General features: G+C 43.0%; 1 protein-coding gene across 4 annotated transcripts in view; it reads right to left on the bottom strand.

Moving 5' to 3' along the window:
• kmt2ba (lysine (K)-specific methyltransferase 2Ba) overlaps nucleotides 1–20,718 on the bottom strand; it is a 34,628-nt gene that overhangs the window by 10,818 nt on the left and 3,092 nt on the right. Inside the window, exons 2-20 of one of the 4 annotated variants that reach the window (XM_058405304.1) lie at nucleotides 18,830–18,899; nucleotides 16,828–18,360; nucleotides 16,549–16,745; nucleotides 16,306–16,407; nucleotides 15,009–15,165; nucleotides 14,714–14,912; nucleotides 14,071–14,120; nucleotides 13,527–13,778; nucleotides 11,740–11,834; nucleotides 10,318–10,428; nucleotides 8,185–8,298; nucleotides 7,639–7,785; nucleotides 7,397–7,489; nucleotides 6,527–6,644; nucleotides 6,258–6,371; nucleotides 2,608–2,795; nucleotides 1,632–1,733; nucleotides 1,396–1,506; nucleotides 1,151–1,227 (exon numbers count right to left, since the gene is read on the bottom strand). In XM_058405304.1, the coding sequence (XP_058261287.1) occupies nucleotides 1,151–1,227; nucleotides 1,396–1,506; nucleotides 1,632–1,733; nucleotides 2,608–2,795; nucleotides 6,258–6,371; nucleotides 6,527–6,644; nucleotides 7,397–7,489; nucleotides 7,639–7,785; nucleotides 8,185–8,298; nucleotides 10,318–10,428; nucleotides 11,740–11,834; nucleotides 13,527–13,778; nucleotides 14,071–14,120; nucleotides 14,714–14,912; nucleotides 15,009–15,165; nucleotides 16,306–16,407; nucleotides 16,549–16,745; nucleotides 16,828–18,360; nucleotides 18,830–18,899 (3,830 nt within the window). Of the gene's footprint in view, nucleotides 1–1,150; nucleotides 1,228–1,395; nucleotides 1,507–1,631; nucleotides 1,734–2,607; nucleotides 2,796–6,257; nucleotides 6,372–6,526; nucleotides 6,645–7,396; nucleotides 7,490–7,638; nucleotides 7,786–8,184; nucleotides 8,299–10,317; nucleotides 10,690–11,739; nucleotides 11,838–13,526; nucleotides 13,779–14,070; nucleotides 14,121–14,713; nucleotides 14,913–15,008; nucleotides 15,166–16,305; nucleotides 16,408–16,548; nucleotides 16,746–16,827; nucleotides 18,361–18,829; nucleotides 18,900–20,718 lie in introns of all 4 variants that reach the window. The other 3 variants (XM_058405302.1, XM_058405303.1, XM_058405301.1) reach the window with 3 other exon arrangements.

Here is a 20,718-nt window from a genome sequence, read left to right on the forward strand (position 1 = left end):
GCCTGATCTGTGTATATTCCTAGGTGTGTGCATGTCGCTGGGTTTTTATTCTCGCCGGTTTTCAACACGGTTCAGTCTGGAAATTTCCATGGCAAATAAGGATCCTCCAAAAAGAATCTGAATAGAATTTTTTTTTAAAAAAGAGGACAATTCCTTTCCATTTATTTTAAAAATGTTCATATCAAGCCAAGAAGCTTTTATTGTCATTTCAACCATATATAGCAGACACAGTACACAGTGAGATGACACGACGTTTCTCGACGTTAGATACATAAAGTGCAACGTGTGCAACCTAGTGCAAACGGTGCAAGACAAAAACACAGCAGTAAACACGTGGTTTCTTATACGTCTAGTGGTAGCTGGTGGCGGTATGAAATGTGCAAAACTAGAAACAGCAGTGACTGAATAGTGTGTGAATACAAGCACGTAAACAGTTATATCGTGGGTGGAGTTATAGATCTGTGGGTTGAGTCTAGGTGATCTGTTGCAATGTCCTCTATTGTTTGCGACAGCTATTTTATAAGAAGTGTTTAGCGCGCAGGTTCATGAAGGGTGCCAATACTTTTGTAGCTGACTGTACGCCTTAGGGCCCAATTTACAGTGTTAATAGTTATTCAGGCGATATATCCATTACACGGTGTACATGTCAAGGCATTGTGTGTATGATAAAAGAATAGATGATGAATCAGACATCTGTTTTCATTTCTTTTTAGTTGTTCTTCGTCTTCTTTCGGCTTTTCCCTTCAGGGGTGTCCACAGCGAATCATCTCTCTCCACCTATCCCTATCTTCTGCATCCTCAACACTTGCACCCACTAGCTTCATATCCTCATTTATTACATCCATATACCTCCTCTTTGGCCTTCCTCTTTGCCTCCTGCCTGGCAGCTCCATGTCCAACATTCTCCTACCGATATACTCACTCTCCCTCCTCTGGACATGTCCAAACCATCTTAATCTGGTCTCCCTAACTTTGTCCCCCAAACGTCCAACATGAGCTGTCCCTCTGATGTACTCGTTCCTAATCCTGTCCAACCGTGTCCCTCCCAAAGAGAACCTAACAGAAGAACGGTGGTTGTTCTTGATAACTGCAATATCTGATGTTTATAACCGCCGCATTTCTATTTATTTCCATCTACATTAGAAGATACCTTGGGAATTTGTTGGTTGCAGGTTTCCATTCTTTAGGGTCCTGACAGTTGAACCATGTAAATGTTTGCTCCAGTAACTGCAAAAAAAAAAAAAAAAAAAAACAATAAGGACATGATTAATGAGAAATTAACAACTGACTGGATTATTTCATGATAATTAATCACCACTAATTAGCACGGAACGCTTTATCATAAAGAGCTATAAGTTATACTAATAGCATTAATTTGATTTGAATATTATTTACTTTAATATATAAAGCTTTGGCTTGGGCAGTTGGTCTCTGTTCCTCAGGAAGTGCTTCTTCTTGCTGTAGTTGCTTCACAAGTACGGTCACCACATCCTCGTGAAACGCTTTCTGTTCAGAGACGAAAAACCGGAAAGCAGTTTACGACTGATGAACTATAAACTGCAATACGGCATGCAGCTAGCTCAGTAACCTGGTGTCGGCCGCTGGCCGGTGGCTCGGTGTAACGGACTCACCAATGAAGTATATGAGCCTTCTTCGAGCTTCTTTCCCACGGCAAGAAGATCACAAACCACCTTCCTACTTTTCACGCCATCAGCCTCAGGACAGGCTTCACACTGGTGGAGAGATCACAACAATTCAACAAGCTTTAGTTTCCAAACATTTCAGGTAAACGAACCCATAGTTTATACAAGATACACAAGGATTCATTTATGTACATCTGAAGGCATAAATGCGACGCTCACTAGAGGGCGCACTTCTAGCAGACTGTACATTTGTGACTTCCTGCACACTGACAAACACAATAACAAGCTTAAAACCCTTCACCATCGTTGTGGCTGTTGGGATGAACTCGCATTTCAAATGAAAATCTCTGACTGTCCTTTCATATCTGGACACACTATAAGTAATAGAAAACCCTCAGTAATGGTTCTGAAATAATACTGAAATATTGAGATTTAAGAAAAGACAAATAGCACAACATATAGTGGGTTTTTTGCACCCTATTGGTAAATCCAGCCCTTACTTTGGAAACCCCTGCCTCGAGCTAACACATACACTGATCAGGCATAACATTATGACCACCTGCTTAATATTGTTGCGAGGTGGGGCCTCTATGGGCTTAAAGGATACTTACAGGACTTAAAGGACACTTTTGATAGATACTGACCACTGCACTGCACTACTGACCACAAGAGCTGCAGTTTTGGAGATGCTCTGATCCAGTGGTCTAGCCATCACAATTTGGCCCTTTTGCTCAAACTCGATCAAACCCTTACACTTGTCCATTTTTCCTGCTTCTAACATCAACTTTGAGGACAAAATGTTGACTTGCTGCCTAATATATCCCACCCACTAACAGGTGCCATGATGAGATCATCAGTCTTACTCACTTCACCTCTCACTGCTCATAATGTTATACCTGATGTATATGAGAAAGAGAGACAGAGAGAGAAAGAAAGAGAGAGAGAGAGAGAGAGAGAAGCTTACCTCTGAGCATTTCTGGAGGTGACAGGTGGTCAGCGAACTCGTCAAACCAGTCATGATCTTTTCTAGACCATTGCGCAGGACACTCTGCACCACTTCCTGCCAGCCACTAGGGAAGTTTTTACTGCAGGCTGCACAGGAGAACACCAAACTCTTCCCCCGCAACCTCTTCAGAATCTCATGCAGGTCATCTGATGGGGAAGAGAAGAATTATTTTAAAAAATAGTCAAAAGAAGAGAGCTCTGACATCATTTTAATGTTAAAATATCAGTATGAGTGAACAAACAGATATTTGGTTAAATGCTGAAAGGGGAAGAAGTGGACTGGTGGATGGGGGTTTAAACACAATCCTTAGTTACAGTGATAAAGCCAGCAATGTGAGAGATTTTACAGTATCGTGTAAGATTGTATAGTAATGTCTCTCTGGGATTTTTGTTCCATCATTTCGGTCATTCGATACTGACTGGATACTAACACACACTGTATCCAAAAAAAATCACAGCTGCCCAACTCATTGCAGAATTAAATCTGCACTCCGACTCTCCTGTTTAAACCAAAACTGTGTATCAGGAGCTCCACAGGGTTGATAGCTGCTATGGCCAAACCTTTGGTCACAGTTCCAATGGTGGTAGCAATAGACATCTTGGACTATGGACAATGTAAAGCATGTTTGTTCTCTGACGAGTCTACCTTCATTGTATTTACCACTCCATGGTGTGGAGAACCCTCCAAAGAAGCTGACCACCTGGACAGCTGCATGCCCAGAGTGAAGCATGCGTGTGGATCAGTGATGGTTTTGGCTGCAATATCATGACATAAGAACCACTACTTGTGCTGTAGGTGTGTCCTTGCTAAGGACCTAATGATGCACCCATTGTAACCTGAGGGTGGTGCCCTGTATCTGGATGATAATGCATCAATGCACACGGTAAGACAGAGTGGGTTGATGAACATGAAAATGAAGTTGAACATCTACCATGGCCTTCACAGCCACCTGATCTGAATATTACTGAGGCACTTTGGGGTGTTCGGGAGGAGCATGTCAGGAAACATTTTCCAGGATACTAATAAGTTATTGTCCATCCCCTGTACACATTTGTCCATCCATCCATCTACCCATTCATTCATCCATCCATCCATCCATTTATCCAGCTACCCATCCATCCATTTATCCTTCTATCCTTCCATCCATCTACCCATCCATCCATCTATCATTCTATCCTTCTATCCATCCATTTATCCAGCTACCCATCCACTCATTTATCCTTCTATCCATCCATCCATCCAGCTACCCATCCACCCATCCATTTATCCTTCTATCCTTCCATCCATCCAGTTATCCAGCTACCCATCCATCCATTTATCCTTCTATCCATCCATCCAGCTATCCATTCATCCATCCATTTATCCAGCAACCCATCCATCCATCCAGCTATCCATGCATGCATCCATCCATCCAGCTATCCATTTATCCAGCTACCCATCCATCCATTTATCCTTCTATCCTTCCATCCATCCTTCTATCCATCCATCCATCCTTCTATTCTTCCATCCATCCATTTATCCAGCTACCCATCCATCCATTTATCCTTCTATCCATCCATCCATCCAGCTACCCATCCATCCATCCATTTATCCTTCTATCCTTCCATCCATCCATCCATCCATCCATTTATCCAGCTACCCATCCATCCATTTATCCTTCTATCCATCCATCCAGCTACCCATCCATCCATCCATCCATTTATCCTTCTATCCTTCCATCCATCCATCCATCCTTCTATCCATCCATCCAACTACCCATCCATCCATCCATTTATCCTTCTATCCTTCCATCCATCAATTTATCCTTCTATCCATCCATCCATCCATCCAGCTACCCATCCATCCATCAATCCATCCAGCTACCCATCCATTTATCCTTCTATCCTTCCATCCATCCATTTATCCTTCTATCCTTCCATTCATCCATCCATTTATCCTTCCATCCTTCCATCCATCCATTTATCCTTCTATCCATCCATCCATCCATCCAGCTACCCATCCATCCATCCATTTATCCTTCTATCCTTCCATCCATCCATTTATCCAGCTACCCATCCATCCATCCAGCTACCCATCCATCCATTTATCCTTCTATCCTTCCATCCATCCTTCTATCCATCCATCCATCCAGCTACCCATCCATCCATCCATTTATCCTTCTATCCTTCCTTCCATTTATCCAGCTACCCATCCATCCATTTATCCTTCTAACCATCCATCCATCCATTTATCCAGCTACCCATCCATCCATTTATCCTTCTATCCTTCCACCCATCTATCCTTCTATCCTTCCATCCATCCATTTATCCAGCTACCCATCCATCCATCCATCCAGCTACCCATCCATCCATCCATCCATTTATCCTTCCATCCATCCATCCATCCATTTATCCTTCTATCCTTCCATCCATCCATTTATCCAGCTACCCATCCATCCATCCTTCTATCCATCCATTTATCCAGCTACCCATCCATCCATTTATCCTTCTATCCTTCCATCCATCCATTTATCCAGCTACCCATCCATCCATTTATCCTTCTATCCATCCATCCAGCTACCCATTCATCCATCCATTTATCCAGCAACCCATCCATCCATCCATCCATCCAGCTATCCATGCATGCATCCATCCATCCAGCTATCCATTTATCCATCCAGCTATCCATTTATCCATCCAGCTATCCATTTATCCAGCTACCCATCCATCCATTTATCCTTCTATCCTTCCATCCATCCTTCTATCCATCCATCCATCCATCCTTCTATCCTTCCATCCATTTATCCATCCAGCTATCCATTTATCCAGCTACCCATCCATCCATTTATCCTTCTATCCTTCCATCCATCCTTCTATCCATCCATCCATTTATCCTTCTATCCTTCCATCCATCCATTTATCCAGCTACCCATCCATCCATTTATCCTTCTATCCTTCCATCCATCCATTTATCCTTCTATCCATCCATCCAGCTACCCATCCATCCATCCATTTATCCTTCTATCCTTCCATCCATCCATTTATCCAGCTACCCATCCATCCATTTATCTTTCTATCCATCCATCCAGCTACCCATTCATCCATCCATTTATCCAGCAACCCATCCATCCATCCATCCATCCAGCTATCCATGCATGCATCCATCCATCCATCCATCCAGCTATCCATGCATGCATCCATCCATCCATCCAGCAACCCATTCATCCATCCACCCATCCATCCATCCATCCAGCTATCCATGCATGCATCCATCCATCCATCCATCCAGCTATCCATGCATGCATCCATCCATCCATCCAGCTATCCATTTATCCATCCAGCTATCCATTTATCCATGCATCCATTTATCCATCCATCCCTCCACACCTGGGTGTGAGACAGAAAGATATACCCTGACGTGCGTTGTTCATGTTTGTATGTAAGGCATAATGAATACCCGTATACCGATTTCAGACATTTTAATACTTGTGGCTCAGATTCAAATAACATTCAAAATACCTGCACACACCCTTAATACTTTCCATCAGAATTTGAAGTCAACAAAACCTTGTCGTCACGTTGAGAAAAATATACTAATGTACCCTCTAGCAAGCACACACAGACACTGACCTGTGAGTCCCTCACACTTGGGATGGACCCAGTGGGCACATCGAGCACACTGCATCATCTTCATATCAAATTCGTGCTCAGGATAGCACTTGAGACACACGGTGCAGAAGTTTCCTGCAAAAATTGTGATTAAAATTAACAGTATTAATGAAAAGTCCTGATCATTAAAGAGAAAATACACAGTTTGCTAAAATGACCTCGAAAACAGAAGCAAAAACAGCACATATGGTGGCGGTGTAGCGCGTGTTCACAGGTTATTAAATCTGTACCTTGTTTGTGGAGGTTGCTGCAGTCAGGGCAGAGATCGAGCTCATGATTCCAAGACGTGCTCCAGGATTTTCCTGGTGTCACCCCACAGCTTTTGCACCGAATACACAACATACATACCTACACACACAATTCACACTTATTTAAACACACACCTTATTATTTCTATAGCAACAGTTCACACACACACACTCAAAGGCTTCTGGTCTGGCGCAGTTTAGTCAGAAACAGAGAGCAGGTTTACGTGATAAATTGGTGATAGCCGTGGTGTGGAGCGAGAGCACCATGTGGTACTGAACCCCCGACTCCCTGTAGGAGTTAGTTTACACTGGAACTGTGCCAAAACTCCTGGACTTGTTCAGGAAGTAAAGTGTGTGTGTTTTAACCAACGATGTGGCAGGGGAATGTCGCGAGACACAGAAGAGCTGGAGAACCTTACTGTTCATAAAAGCACCAAAAAATAAGGCTAGTCAATGGTCAATAGAATCAAGTGAATCTGAAACCAGACCAATGCTGCAGGGCTCCAGGAAGAATCTCACTCAGACTGGTGCAGAACAAATAAATAACAGAATGTAGGGAATATTTTCGTTAGGAGACGTTTAGGTAAAATTTCTGAATGAATGTCCGGTAACAGGAAAGTCTTCCCTTTTAAATGGGTACTTAATTTTAAGAGAGAGAAAAACTGTAAGGCTAGTGAGAGACTTAGAGAGTTATCACTGCTATAATGATAGTGATGCTTACACTAAAGTGCTTACAGGCCGTCTCACACCACCTGGGTATGTAGGATTATTGTATATGTGTATGTACTGCTGTGTTTTTGTCATTTTCTTTTCTTTAGCACAATCATCCATTACCGGAGAGCTGCAACTTACCCAGGGTGTGCTACACTTTCCAGGTTTGGGGTACGTGGGCCCAAGACATGATGGGTGATAGCAGTAAAAGCACTTTCTGCACTGTAGAACCGGCTAAAGGACAGAAACAAACACAAACAAGTATAAGAGAATGAATAAACATTCAAAAAGCAAGCAAACAGAAGAAGGGTTTTTTTTTCACCCTGCTCATACGCAGTGAGGACTAAACTCAGGATTCAGTAACAAGCGAGTGATGTTTGTACCTTTCCCTGTTTGCCCTTACGACCGCAGACGTGGCAGAATTTGCAGCGCCGACAGCACCAGTTCTGCTTGTTTTCGTTCTGCGGACGATCGTCTGCCGGGAGGCAGAAGCGGTGGAAAGGCTCACAGCACATCTGACAGTATATCATCTGAAAGATAAGAGATCTCTGAGAGATGAGCTTTCATTTCTCACACACATTCAGGCTCGTTTACATGACTGTCCATTGCATTTTTTTAATGAGAAACATGCAAATTAGGAGTATTTAAAGATATTAAACCAATCTTAAAAATCTTTAAACAAATGCTCAGTGTTTATATAAGTCATTTTTTTCTCTGTACCACATGTAGTAGGATTTATTTTCCAGCTAAAGCTAGCGGCGTCTGGTATTCGTAATACGACCGATCTAATATTCCCAGTATGTCATGACTAATAAAACAAAAGCTGTACATCGCTGCGAATTACACTTGGATTAAAGCAAATGGAATAAAATCAATCGACTGACTGATATGTTGAATAAAAATAATGTGTTACAGTTCTACATCCTTACATTGTGATGTCCTTTACTGGCACACAGCAGACACACACACTCCACTGTGATTGGAACGGAGGTGAGGACACTCAGCCCCCCCATCGCCCAGACATTCTGAATGTTGCAGTCCTCCTAAAATATAAAAATAAAAAATAGAAAGTGTGAGACTTGACTTGTTATAAGACCTGTTATTCACTTCATCTAAAGTTTCTTCTCAGTGACTAAACACGAGTGGACATCGTAACAGGGATTCAAGAACAAACAAAACCTAAACGTCTACAACCAGTTATAATCCCTCCCATTCCCGCTGGGTCAGTCACTGGGAATGGACCCATATTTACATGTGACTGATCTTGGTGTCTCATCCGATATTTTCCATTACAATAAATGCATTTATAAGAGGTAGTTTCAGATAAATAAAAGGATGCCGAGTGACAGCTTTTAAATCACAGTTCAGTCTTTCGAATGCTAACTCCTCAGAGATTTGTGTTTCCGACAGAAACACAATAAAACATCCAAAAACACAAGGACGATTCGGACAAACTGGAAAAGCTAAGTATAGTTCCAGCGAATGGAATTCTTCCCTCTGACTGGACGAGACATGGGTCACTCAGGATCTACAGGAAGTCCAGCAGTAGAAAGTGGATTGGTGTGTGTATGAACACAGCTCTGCTCTTATAGCGCTCCTTACATCCTTTAATCTGGAATAGTTTGGTCTTCCAAACATGGCGTGTTTTTAGAGATGGCAAACTAATCTTTACTCCATGATACACTATCAGTATATCCAACATCACACCATATGAACGTCCTTCCTCACAGTAGCACTGAATGAACTCCATTTTCTTATAAAAACATACATGTTTGTTATTGTCTTTAAAAGATTTAAAGTTGCACTAAATGTGTTTAAAGTGAAGCCAGAACTCCACACATGTACAACAAATTCAGTTAGATACATGATTTCCTACTGCTTCTATATCCTGAGTGACATGTCTCGTCCAATCAGAGAGAAGAATTCCATTCTCAAACTATACCTACCTTTTCCGCTTTGTCCTTGTGTTGTCATTGCAATACAACAAATTTGTCTTACTTTAACTCATCTCTCTGCTGTTGTGTTAAAAACCTGCCTATAAACCATTAAAAAGTGCACAGTGTCTCCATCATTACATAAAACACTCTAACTGCTGGAAAGTTGCTGTGGCACGAGTGGACTGTATAACCGCGCGGCACGAGTGGACTGTATAACCGCGCGGCACGAGTGGACTGTATAACCGCGCGGCACGAGTGGACTGTATAACCGTGCGGCACGAGTGGACTGTATAACCGTGCGGTCAGGAGGATGTTATTTCTTACTTATTACAAATAGACTTGAAAACCGTAAATGTGCACAGATTACAATTAGAGATTCCCAATATACTCGGTAACGCTCTTAGGCTAATACCAATTAAAAAACAGAGAGAATATCAGATCCTGTAATAAAAGGAAAAAGCTTGGAATTGAAATTTTGGAACTTGAAAAGTGTGATTATAAAGAGACTGATTTATTTATACAAGAAAAGTAAGTGATTTTGGTGTGAAATAAATAAAACATTAATATTAAAGACATCAGATTTGGTATCAGGAAAAGAAAAAGTAACATCGAGGCGACTTTAATTACAACGTATAAATGTTGCTATTATGTATATACACCGATCACGCATAACATTATGACCGCCTGCCTAATATTGTGGTCTGTCGTCCATGACCCTGTCTCCGGTTCACCACCGTTCCATCCTTGGACCACTTTTGATAGATACTGACCACTGCAGACCGGGAACACCCCACAAGAGCTGCAGTTTTGGAGATGCTCTGATCCAGTGGTCTAGCCGTCACAACTTGGCCCTTTTGGTCAAACTCGCTCAAATCCTTACGCTTGTCCATTTTTCCGGCTTCTAACATCAACTTTGAGGAAAAATGTTCCCTTGCTGCCTAATATATCCCACCCACTAACAGGTGCCATGATGAGGAGATACTCAGTCTTATTCACTTCACCGGTCACTGCTCATAATGTTATACCTGATCGGTGTATATTATGCTAAAGAAAGAAAAAAACAACAACAACAATACACATCACTTGCACCATAGACAAGTCTCACAGTAAGAACGAAACACTGACCTTAAAGTCGACCCGGATTTTGTGCGCCGGCTCCGGTGCCTGTCGTTCCCGGTGTGCAAATCCTTTGGCCACTGTGGCCAGGACGCTGGAGGGCGTGTGCTCCATTGAGCTCTGAGAATGAGGAAGACAGGGGTCAGTAAGGGGTTGCTGCAGATCTCCCTTCTTCACAACCCGCTTTTCTCTATCCGCCTCCTCTTCTTGTGCTTTTTTGTCATCAGGCTGGGAAGGCACAGCCACCGAAGACACCTCAGCAGCTCGCACCATGCTAGGTGGTAGTCTATGCAGCCGCAGCTGGAGCCTCAGCCTGAGCTTTACGGATGAACTTCCTGTGTCTGAGCGCTCCGGCGCCTTTGAGGGAGGGGAGCTCTGGAGCTGGGAGAGTGGGAGAGCGGAGGAGGAAAAGGAGGTGGGGGAGCATTATAGCAGGACTGCATCATGACAACTGCAGCAAAGAAGAGCAGCCAAGGAAGAGGAGGAGGAGGATAAGCAGGAGGAAGGAGATGACCACCAACACCCTCTCCAAAGACAAGAAAGAAGCACAGAAGGGTACAGAAGTGGTGCTGTTCACAATAAAAAACCCAAGGAATTAAAGACTGTGTTTTACACTCAGGGTTATTATACTGTAGCTGTGGGAAAAAACATTACTGCATGTTTCAACTAAACACAAAATGAAAAAACCGACCACTCAGTTTCTTAACTAGGGCAGTACACTTACCATAAAACATCCATAAATACACTACATAACCAAAGGATTGTGGTCACCTGACCAAATCGCACCCATATGTGCTTCTTATAACAATCTCCACTGTTCTGAGTTTTGCCCTTTTAGCTACAAGAGCATTAGTGAGATCAGACTGAGGAGGTCTGGGGTTCAGTCGGTGTTCCAGTTCATCCCAAAGGTGTTCAGTGGGGTTGAGGTCAGAGTCAGGGCTCGGTGCAGGACACTCCAGATCTTCCACTCCAACCTTAACCTCTACATCATGTCTTCATGGAGCTCTGTGCTTTGCGTACAGGAACATCATCATGCCGGAACAGGGTTCCAGTGAAGGAGAATTGTAATGCTGGACCGCACCAAGACTTTCCAGACGATCGTGTGCTTCAAACCCGTTCAGGCGTCTACACGGCGTATATTCCGCCTGGACTGATCTCATATGTTCACTTTGCGGGGTGACCACAAAGATTCTTTTACCGAGAGTGCCAATCATTTTGGAGCAGAAAGTAAACACTCGACAGGATAACTGATTTTAAAAATAAGACAGAAACTCACGGCTTTTCAAACAAATGTCTGAACTCCAAATTTAGACCAAAAGACTTTTTCCAGTCTAAAGGCACAGCAACTGTTACTGGGAACGAAAACTTCTCTCTCGCTGACCTTTCGATGGGTTTAAACTGTAATTAAAACACATCCGCATATAGAAATACCTTATTACTTCGCCGCCGTCCCCACAGTCCTCTGGACAGTCCGGGCCTTCGTGGTTTCGCTGCTTCATCTTGTGCGTCAGGATGCGTAACAGTATCTACTGGACCAGAAAAAAAAAACAAGCAGCATTAAAACACTGTATTTAGTCAAATATTATGAATCATTTACTTTTAACAGCATCTTAGTCCAACACTAACATTTTGTCAAGTGAGGTATTTGTGGTATAAACTTGACGGTCAAAAAATGTGGTCACCTGACTATCACACCAATTTGAGCCCATTACAAATTTATATGGAGCTGCCCCCTTCTCCACTCGACTAGAAAGGATTTCCAATAGATTTCGTCACGTGTCTGTGGGAATCTATGTTCACTCAGTTATTAAAAAAACATTAATGCGCTGACGTTGGACCAAAACGTCGGACTCTCAGACGACATTTCAGTTCATCCCTGAGGTGTTTAGTGGGCTTGAGTTCAGGTAAATGATGTTCCTCCACACCAAACTCATGTCTTTATAGAGTTGGCTTTGTGCACAGGGGCGTTGTCATGCTGGAACAGGAACAGTCCTTGTCCAAACTCATACATGTCTTTGTAGCATTAACACTAACATGACCCTGAAAATCAGCCCCAGACACATTATCCCTCCTCCAAAACACTTTACTGTCCGTCTACAGTCCAGTAGGGAGCGTCCTCCTCCTCCTGTCATCCATCAGGCTGCCGGACAGTGAAGCGTGATTTCTCACTCACTCCAGGGAACATGTTCCTTCTGCTCCAGAGTCCAGTGACCATGTGCTTTACACCACTCCGGCTCAGTGCGTTCACAGTTCTTGAGCTGATGTTGCTTCCAGAGGCAATTTAGAAGGCTGTAGTGAGTGATGCAATGAAAACTGACCATTTTTAAACACTTAAAAATCCACTTCATGGATGAGATGCCAGAACCTTCAGTTTCCTCTTACGGTGGATCAGGAAAGATCTAGTAGGGGACATACTGCACTAGATGACCTGTGGGAAAAGCTCTTCTCTACTCATCTTGTCTGTGGATACTGACCGGCTATATGCACCTGGGAGTAATGTTTGTGGCTGAAACACATCATTAGGAGGGGTCCCCCTTTTAACAGCTAGTGCATCACTGTGGGTACAGACTTGCTCAACTTTATGACTTAAATATATATATAAAAAAATTAAAAAAATCAACACAATGGAGTCACATTTTAAGCATTAAATAAGCTACAGAACTGCTTTATTTTGGAAATTTATTTTTGAATAAGATTTTACTCAGTGATTTAGGTGGTTACATGACCATTACCCAGATGTGAGAGACCATAGATCTCACCCAGAAAGCCCTGAACTATCTAACACTGCAGTAAAGACCTGAGTTACTAAAACAGTAAAGAGTCCAGATATTAATCTTCGAAAATGGGAGGCTGTGCAAAATAAACTGTGGGATACAAAAAAAAAAAAAAAACAAACATAAATAATAATTTAAAAAAATATTTTCTCTGGTAGTAAAATATTTTATAATACAATTATTTAACATTGTGAGGTCACATTTCTGAGAACACAATTTTCACAAATTTCTCCAGCACTCTAGTTCACGCTGCTTGTTACTCTGAGGAAAAATTTCATCTCCAATCCCTATAAAAGCCAAAACTGCACCAAACCTGGACATGTGGTCTTACAATCTAGTACAGATAATATAAGGATGAATAAAAAATGGACACAGGTACAACATGCTCAGTTCAGATACGGCTACTCCAGCTCTTTCAATAATAAAACAGTACTGAATTCATACCATTAGCTTTAACACTCGGTTCACTACTGCTTTGTTCCTTTGCTACGTCTTCACCAGAAGCATCTGCATCAGTCGAATCAGACTCTAGCAAGTTGCTGAAGCATCGGCGTTTAACCTGCCGCCTCGGCCGGCCCCGGACGGGGGTCAGTACGTTAGTGCTTAGCGCCTCTCCCCTGCCATCTCCCTCTGCCTCTTCCTCTCCGCCACTGAACGCAGTGGCCTGGGCGCACATACCCCGTCGCTTCATCTGAACTGCGAAAAAACACAATAGGTCAAATAAAAGGTCAAACACGGGGGTGATGGGAGGGCAGAGGGGGTGACCAAAAAGGTATGAGAAAGGAATTCAATACACGATGACATTATTACCAAATATAATCTCAAAAAACAAGCCAATAAACATTGTGTAACCAAGTACTCACAAGCCTGATAATTAAAAAATAAATAAATAAAATAAAATCCAATTTGACCACAAAATATATCCAGAGACTCCTCCCACTTCTCCAATATTCCTTATGATCGGCGTATCATTTTAAAACAGCCATACCTTTCATCCGTCTCATTTTGTTCTCTTCAATCCTTAAGCACTTCCTGTAGCTGTGAAGAAGAAATAAAATATTACCTTTAAGTTACCGCTTTAATTTTTAATATTAGTGTATATACCGTCTTGGCAAATGAGCCTTGGATTGTACAATCCTATTAAAAGGAGTATTAACATTGCAGGATCAAAGCTAATGCATTAAAGGCTAATTATATGTTCCAGAAAACGGTTCAAGATGTATGAATATATGAAGTTAAACTGCAACAACAGTAAGATGAAATGAAACGCATTAGAATAAAAACTAAGCCAGATGTTTTAATCAGTCAGATCATCACCATATCAAACAGCTGCCTCGTCACTCTATAGTCAGTCTTGATGAACGTATTTCAGTGTGTTAACCTGATGGATCTTTCTGGAACAGTGACTACATTGAGGTAGGGTGGACCGAGACCGGGTCAATCAGTAGACAATGCAGCTGTTTGAGAGCAGGTGATACTACACCTTGTCCTGCTGCGTGTCGAGATCTGAGCCTCAAAAGCACTTCAATATAAGAGAGATTGTTTCGGTCTTCCTGCAGTTCTTAAATCTAAGGTCACTATAAATAAAAATAAAACACTTATTTCACGCATCTGAGCTCTTTCCCGCTTACATGCAGCTCTGACGTTTCTTGTTAGGTCCTCCGTATTTCGGTTTATCCAGACAGAAGACACAGGTCCCACAGTCCTCTTCCCGACAACAGCCTTTGCAGTTAAAGCAGCGTCTCTGTCGCAGACCGAAAGATTTCTGCTTGTACACCGGCCTTTGTTCGACCGAACAGGTGCTTTCAGGTTCTGAGTGAGAACCGAGATCTTGAAAGAGGAAATAAATAAATAAATAAAAGATCCATCAGCATTTGATGCTTTGATCTATACAATTAAATTTAAATAATGGAGAGATTTATTTACCCTCTGTGTCTTGAGAAGGAGCGATGCCTTCTCTCTCGTGTAAAGGCAGAGCACTGAGTCTGGGGATATCCTCAGGTACCATGGCACGAGGCTGCCCGAGTGCCACCGCCGCTGCCCGACACACGTGCTTGATGCGTGGACCTCCAACTGGTTGTCCCTGTAGACCAGGAGCACACACAATGCCTCAGTTCTAACAATACGGAGTCAACAACATGTTCTGCAGAACTACAGCAACAACATGACTTCCTCTATCACGTTAGGAGAAAAATATTTATTTTCTGAAAGATTGTAAAGACTCTCTAGGGACCACGGTGAAGGCCACCATGTGGTCCTTCTGCAACACGTAATGTTAGCTTCTTCTCGATCCACAGGGCAGCATAAGACACTAGGAGGAAAGCCCCAGCCAAGCTTTTTCTACATTAATAAGCACCATTTGTCTTTTCATCTACTATACACACACTATCCATGCTCTTCTTCATACATGTGATACTCATCCTCTTCCTCAAATACGCCCCATCCTCCATCTTCCACATAGACACCCAATACACCCTCATATACTCCCTCATCCTCATGTACACCCCATCTGCCCTCATGCTCATACAGGCCTTATACTCCCTCATCTTCATGTGTGCCCTGTCCGCCCTCGTCCTCATAAGCACCCTATCCGCCCTCATCCTCATGCATGCCCTATGCGCCCTCATCCTCATACACAAACTATCCTCCCTCGTTCTCATCCACACCATATCCGCCCTCATCCACGCCCTATCCGCCCCCGTCCTCATACACGCCCTATCTGCCCTCATCCACGCCTTATACAAAGGGCAGTGGTGGCTTAAGGGTTTAAAGCTCTGGGCTGTAGATCGGAGGATCTGGGTTCAAGCCCCAGCACCACCAAGCTCCACTGCTGGGCAACTGAGCAAGGCCCTTAACCCTCTCTGCTCCAGGGGCACAGTATCATAGCCCCTGCACTCAACTTCCTCAGCTGGGATATGTGAAGAAAAGAATTCCACTGTGCTGAATCGTATGTGTGGCGATAATAAAAGATTCTTGCCCGCAGTTCATACTCCCTCATCCTCATACACACCCTATCCGTCCTCATACACGTACACGCCTTATACTCCCTCATCCTCATACACACCCTATTCGCCCTCATCCACACACATGCTTACAGATGCTAGTGCTACTGCGTTCAGAGTAACCCATCTCTCCCAGCCAGACAGCACAGCTACAGTTGAAACTGATTGTGTTTTTGTTCAGTATTTCCTGGATTATTAAATAACAGGCAAATTAAACCCACCTGAGGAACATCTTCCCTGTTTGTCCTGACAATTCTCCTTCTCCCCCTCCTCTTTATGCTCATGATGCCGCCGTCTCCAACTCGAACTGTTCCAGTCATCAGCTGCAAAACACAGACAGCAGCATATACGCCAACGTCATACATTTAACAAGATTATATACGGAAACCATGGCGCTTCCCTTAAAAACTGATTTGCAAGAGAGTGACAAAGAAACAGATAGAAGATCTGACACTAATCCTTACTTGAGCCGTCTTCATCTGTTTCTGCTGGTCGATTTTAATCAGCTGCACCTTGGCCCTCTTCAGCAGGTGAAGCATTCTCTTGTTAGCACCAGAGATGTTGACTTTGTGAACCAAGCTTCCCTGCCCCAACACCACCTCAGACTTCACAGCGTCCATATCTTGTTCCTCAGTAGCACCCTCCAGGTCTATTCTCTCTGCTAGGGAAAGAAAAAATAAAATAAGCGTTGTAAAGCCTGCAAACATTCTTAAAAAGCTAGAGCAAGTGATCATGATCCTTACCATCTGCTTTGGCTTCGAGTCCTTCAACTGTCGAAAGTGCAGACTGACTGACCACCTGATCGTCGGCATGGATGGCTACTTTATGTACGACTCCTGAACAGTTCAGATCAGCAATCTTGATATCAGGGCTCCCCCATTTCTTCAGCTCTCTTGATCCTGGAGCTTCACCTGCACCAGGACTCTCGCATTCTTCTTTTTCACCAAGGGCTTTGGAGCGAGCGCTGGCCATCCGCTGCTCTTTCCTCTGCGTCAGGCTTGCCGTGAGCATCTTCAAACGCTCGTAGATTTTGAGAGGAGTGGAATTGTACGCCGGTCTCCCCACTTTCTTTCGAGGACCTCCGGTCAGGCCGCTCGGTTTCAATTCCACAGCCTTTCCAGCTAAGCTCTCCTCGTCATCACATAGGATCCTTTTGCTTGCGCTCTTATGTTTGCTTCCAAACTTCGGGGTTTGGGAGAGATTTGCTTCCTCAGAGTCACTGCAAGGCTCATCTTCCTGATTCTCGGCTTGAACAAGTTTCTTTCCCAGCAGCCCAGACATGCTTTCATCGTCCATGAACCTTTTCGGTACCCTGATCACCCGGGATGGCCGACTACTAGTCACGCTGTCTGTCAGTCCCTGCTGCTGACCCTCAGACTGTGCTGGTGGCTCCTGCAACTGCTCCGGATTCACCGGCGATTCTACCGCTTCGTAGGTGTAACAGACAAGCTTCCGTCTTTTTCTGGGGATCCTATCCTCAGCTTTCCTCATCTTGAGCAGCGACACCTGCTCCGGTTTCCTGCGATAACCGAATAACGATTTGCGTCTCTTTAGGGAACGGGGAGATAATTTGGGAGAATCTGGACTGCCGTCTTTCTCTGGTGTGTTTTCGATCCCGTCAGGGGAAACTGCATTCTCCTGCTCTTCTTCCTGAGAGGCGGTCTGAACTTTGTGGACCTTCCGCTGTTTGACTTCAGGTTCTGGAGCATTTTGGTCATCAGGAAGTTCATCCCCCGTTGCTTCCTCCTGAGTCCTGCCTGATCCTGCGTTCCTTGCGTACCCTCTCCGACGTCCTCTGCCCAAATTCTCGGGCAGACTGTTTTTGGAAATTCTTCCCCTACGCTTAACTAGCGTTAAATTCCAAACGAATTTCCTCCGCCTCCTCTGACCGGGACGTCCCTGCCTCTTTTCCGTTCTTTCCGCACCCGTTCCTGACTCGTCCAACGTCTCGTCTTCTTCTGCACCTCCGTTTTCTTCTTCATGCGAGATCTCGGTCCCTTTCTCCTTCTCAGACGGTTTCCCTCGACCCCTGCGCAAAGCTGTTTTCCTTGGCAGATTTTTATCGGTCATCATTTGGGTGGCCAGTTTAACGACTAGTTTGGGTCTCCCGGCGTTTTTTCCACACTTCCGCTCACGTTCCTCTGACGGAGATGCGCTCTCTGTGTCTGCAGTCACCCGCAGTCCTTTTTTTGCAACGGCGACTTTATTGTTTGCAGATGTATCAGGAGCGAGAAATGGTTTCTCCTTTGAAGATGAGGATGATTTAACAGAACTTTCTAGCAACAGACAAGAAGAAAACATATTAGTGCCTTCCCCCCATCATCTGTGCCAAATGCACAGGAATTCAAAAATTATATATAAAAAATCTTTTTAAAAATGTAAAAACCTTCCAGTAAATAAAAAAAATTATATATGTATATATATATATACACACACACACACACATTTTATATATATATATATATACACATTTTTTTAAAGCCAATGGAAATCAATATTTGACATTTGTTTGTTTTTTTTGTTTGTTTGTTTTTATTTCTGTGAAAAATAAAGCCATGAGAACATAATCTTTAGAACAGAAATCACAGCTCCAGAATTATTCAATCATAGAACTTCCTGCTTTTTTCCAAAACATTAAAGACATCAATTTTACTTCAACTGACTTTTCATCCATTTTTTTTTTTTATCTTTAAAGTGGCTTTTTATTAATTACGACAGAAATGTTTAGAATAAAGAATAAATTACTTTGTAGAGCATCTTGTCCAGAATGTGAAGCCCATTGCCGGTCAGTCTGGAAACCTGTGAAATCTCCTTCCTGTAAAACAAAAAAGGAAATTCAGCGGCTGTCCGTTTCCACGTAGGAACCAAGTGACCGCAGCGGTCATTTACATCAGGAATAAGACGCTACGTGAGATTTAAAACTTCAACCCTAAACTATACGATGCTTCAGCTGTATTAACACAGAAAGATCGAGAGCAGGGGTGTTTTAGGGTTACCATGGTAACAGCCCCTGGTACGTCATTTATTCTAATAAAAATTTTTTAAAAAAATTTAATGTATTGATTTATTTTATGCGAGGTCAGGTGGAGTTTATGTGGCTCACAATGAAGAAACATTGAACTGAGCTAAATTAAAAATAAATAAATAAATACATTACTGTGGAGAAATAAATGATAAATCTAGATGAGCAATAATGTTTAAATTTATTTACTGTCTCATGAAGCAGTCACTGTATCTTGACTATTTACTGTAAAGTTCTACAAAAGGAAATGATTCACTCAATCACACTCTCTGATGTCCCCCAGATGAGGATGTGTTTCTTTTTGAATCCAGTTTCTCCATGTCGTCTCAGGGGGTTTTACCTCACCGCCCTCACCTCTGACTTGCTCATTAAGAGATGTGTTTCAGTTTAAATGTCATTTTATTATCGATATCCTGAATTTATTCATTTATTTCCATGAAGCTACTTGTTAAACGTGACAGAAATAAAATCGAATTGTATTTGGTAGAAAAGCAAACCGCAACCGGACACACGGCATCAGAAGGTTCGACATCAAGGAGGGAAATTACACAATCTGGAGGTTTATGAATGATCTAAACTTTCATCATCAAATTTAAATTCAAGAAATCCCCCTTCACAACGGTCAGTCGGGGCATGAAGCTTAAAGTCAGCTTTCGGGTTTTACGCTGCTGAGATCAGACCTCAGAACTGTATAACGTCACCAAACAGCTTTAAAAAAATGGACATAAATACACACCAGCAAGGCATAACATTATGACCACCTGGGCACCCTGAATGGTCTGCTCCACACGCAACAAACGGTCCTGCACTGTGTATTCTGACCCCTTTCTATCAGAACCAGCATTAACGTCTTTAGCAGTTTGAGCAACAGTAGCTCGTCTGTTGGATCGGATCACACGGGTCAGCCTTCACTCCCCACGTGCATCAATGAGCCTTGACCGTCCATGACCCTGTCACTGGTTCACCACTGTTCCTTCCTTGGACCACTTTTGATAGATACTGACCACTGCGGTCCGGGAACACCCCACAAGAGCTGCAGTTTTGGAGATGCTCTGATCCAGTGGTCTAGCCATCACAATTTGGCCCTTTTGGTCAAATCCTTACGCTTGTCCATTTTTCCTGCTTCTAACATCAACTTTGAGGACAAAATGTTGACTTGCTGCCTAATATATCCCACCCACTAACAGGTGCCATGATGAGGAGATCATCAGTCTTCACCTGGCACTGGTCATAATATTATACCTGACCGGTGTATAAATCCAGGATATAAATTATACATTTGAAATGGATCCTTCATGACCAAGCCAGAGGTGACAGTGATGATTAAAAACTCGAAGAAACCTCGAGAGGAACCAGACTCTACAGGAAACACATCCTCATCTGGGTGACACCAGGGACTGAGATTATAAAATCACTCAACCCAGGAAACGCCCCGTTAACTCATTCTTCTCAAACCCACAACGGCACATCTCACCGTTAAAGGAGGTTACAGTATAGATTTTAGCTCAATCCACACACACACACACACACACACACACGATTAATCTACAAAACAAACTAGATAGCTCTATGTTTTGAGTAGGAAAATTGACATCAACTAGACAAACATGGA

Source organism: Hemibagrus wyckioides, linkage group LG12 (assembly GCF_019097595.1).
Source record: "Hemibagrus wyckioides isolate EC202008001 linkage group LG12, SWU_Hwy_1.0, whole genome shotgun sequence".
NCBI classification, from domain to species: domain Eukaryota; kingdom Metazoa; phylum Chordata; class Actinopteri; order Siluriformes; family Bagridae; genus Hemibagrus; species Hemibagrus wyckioides.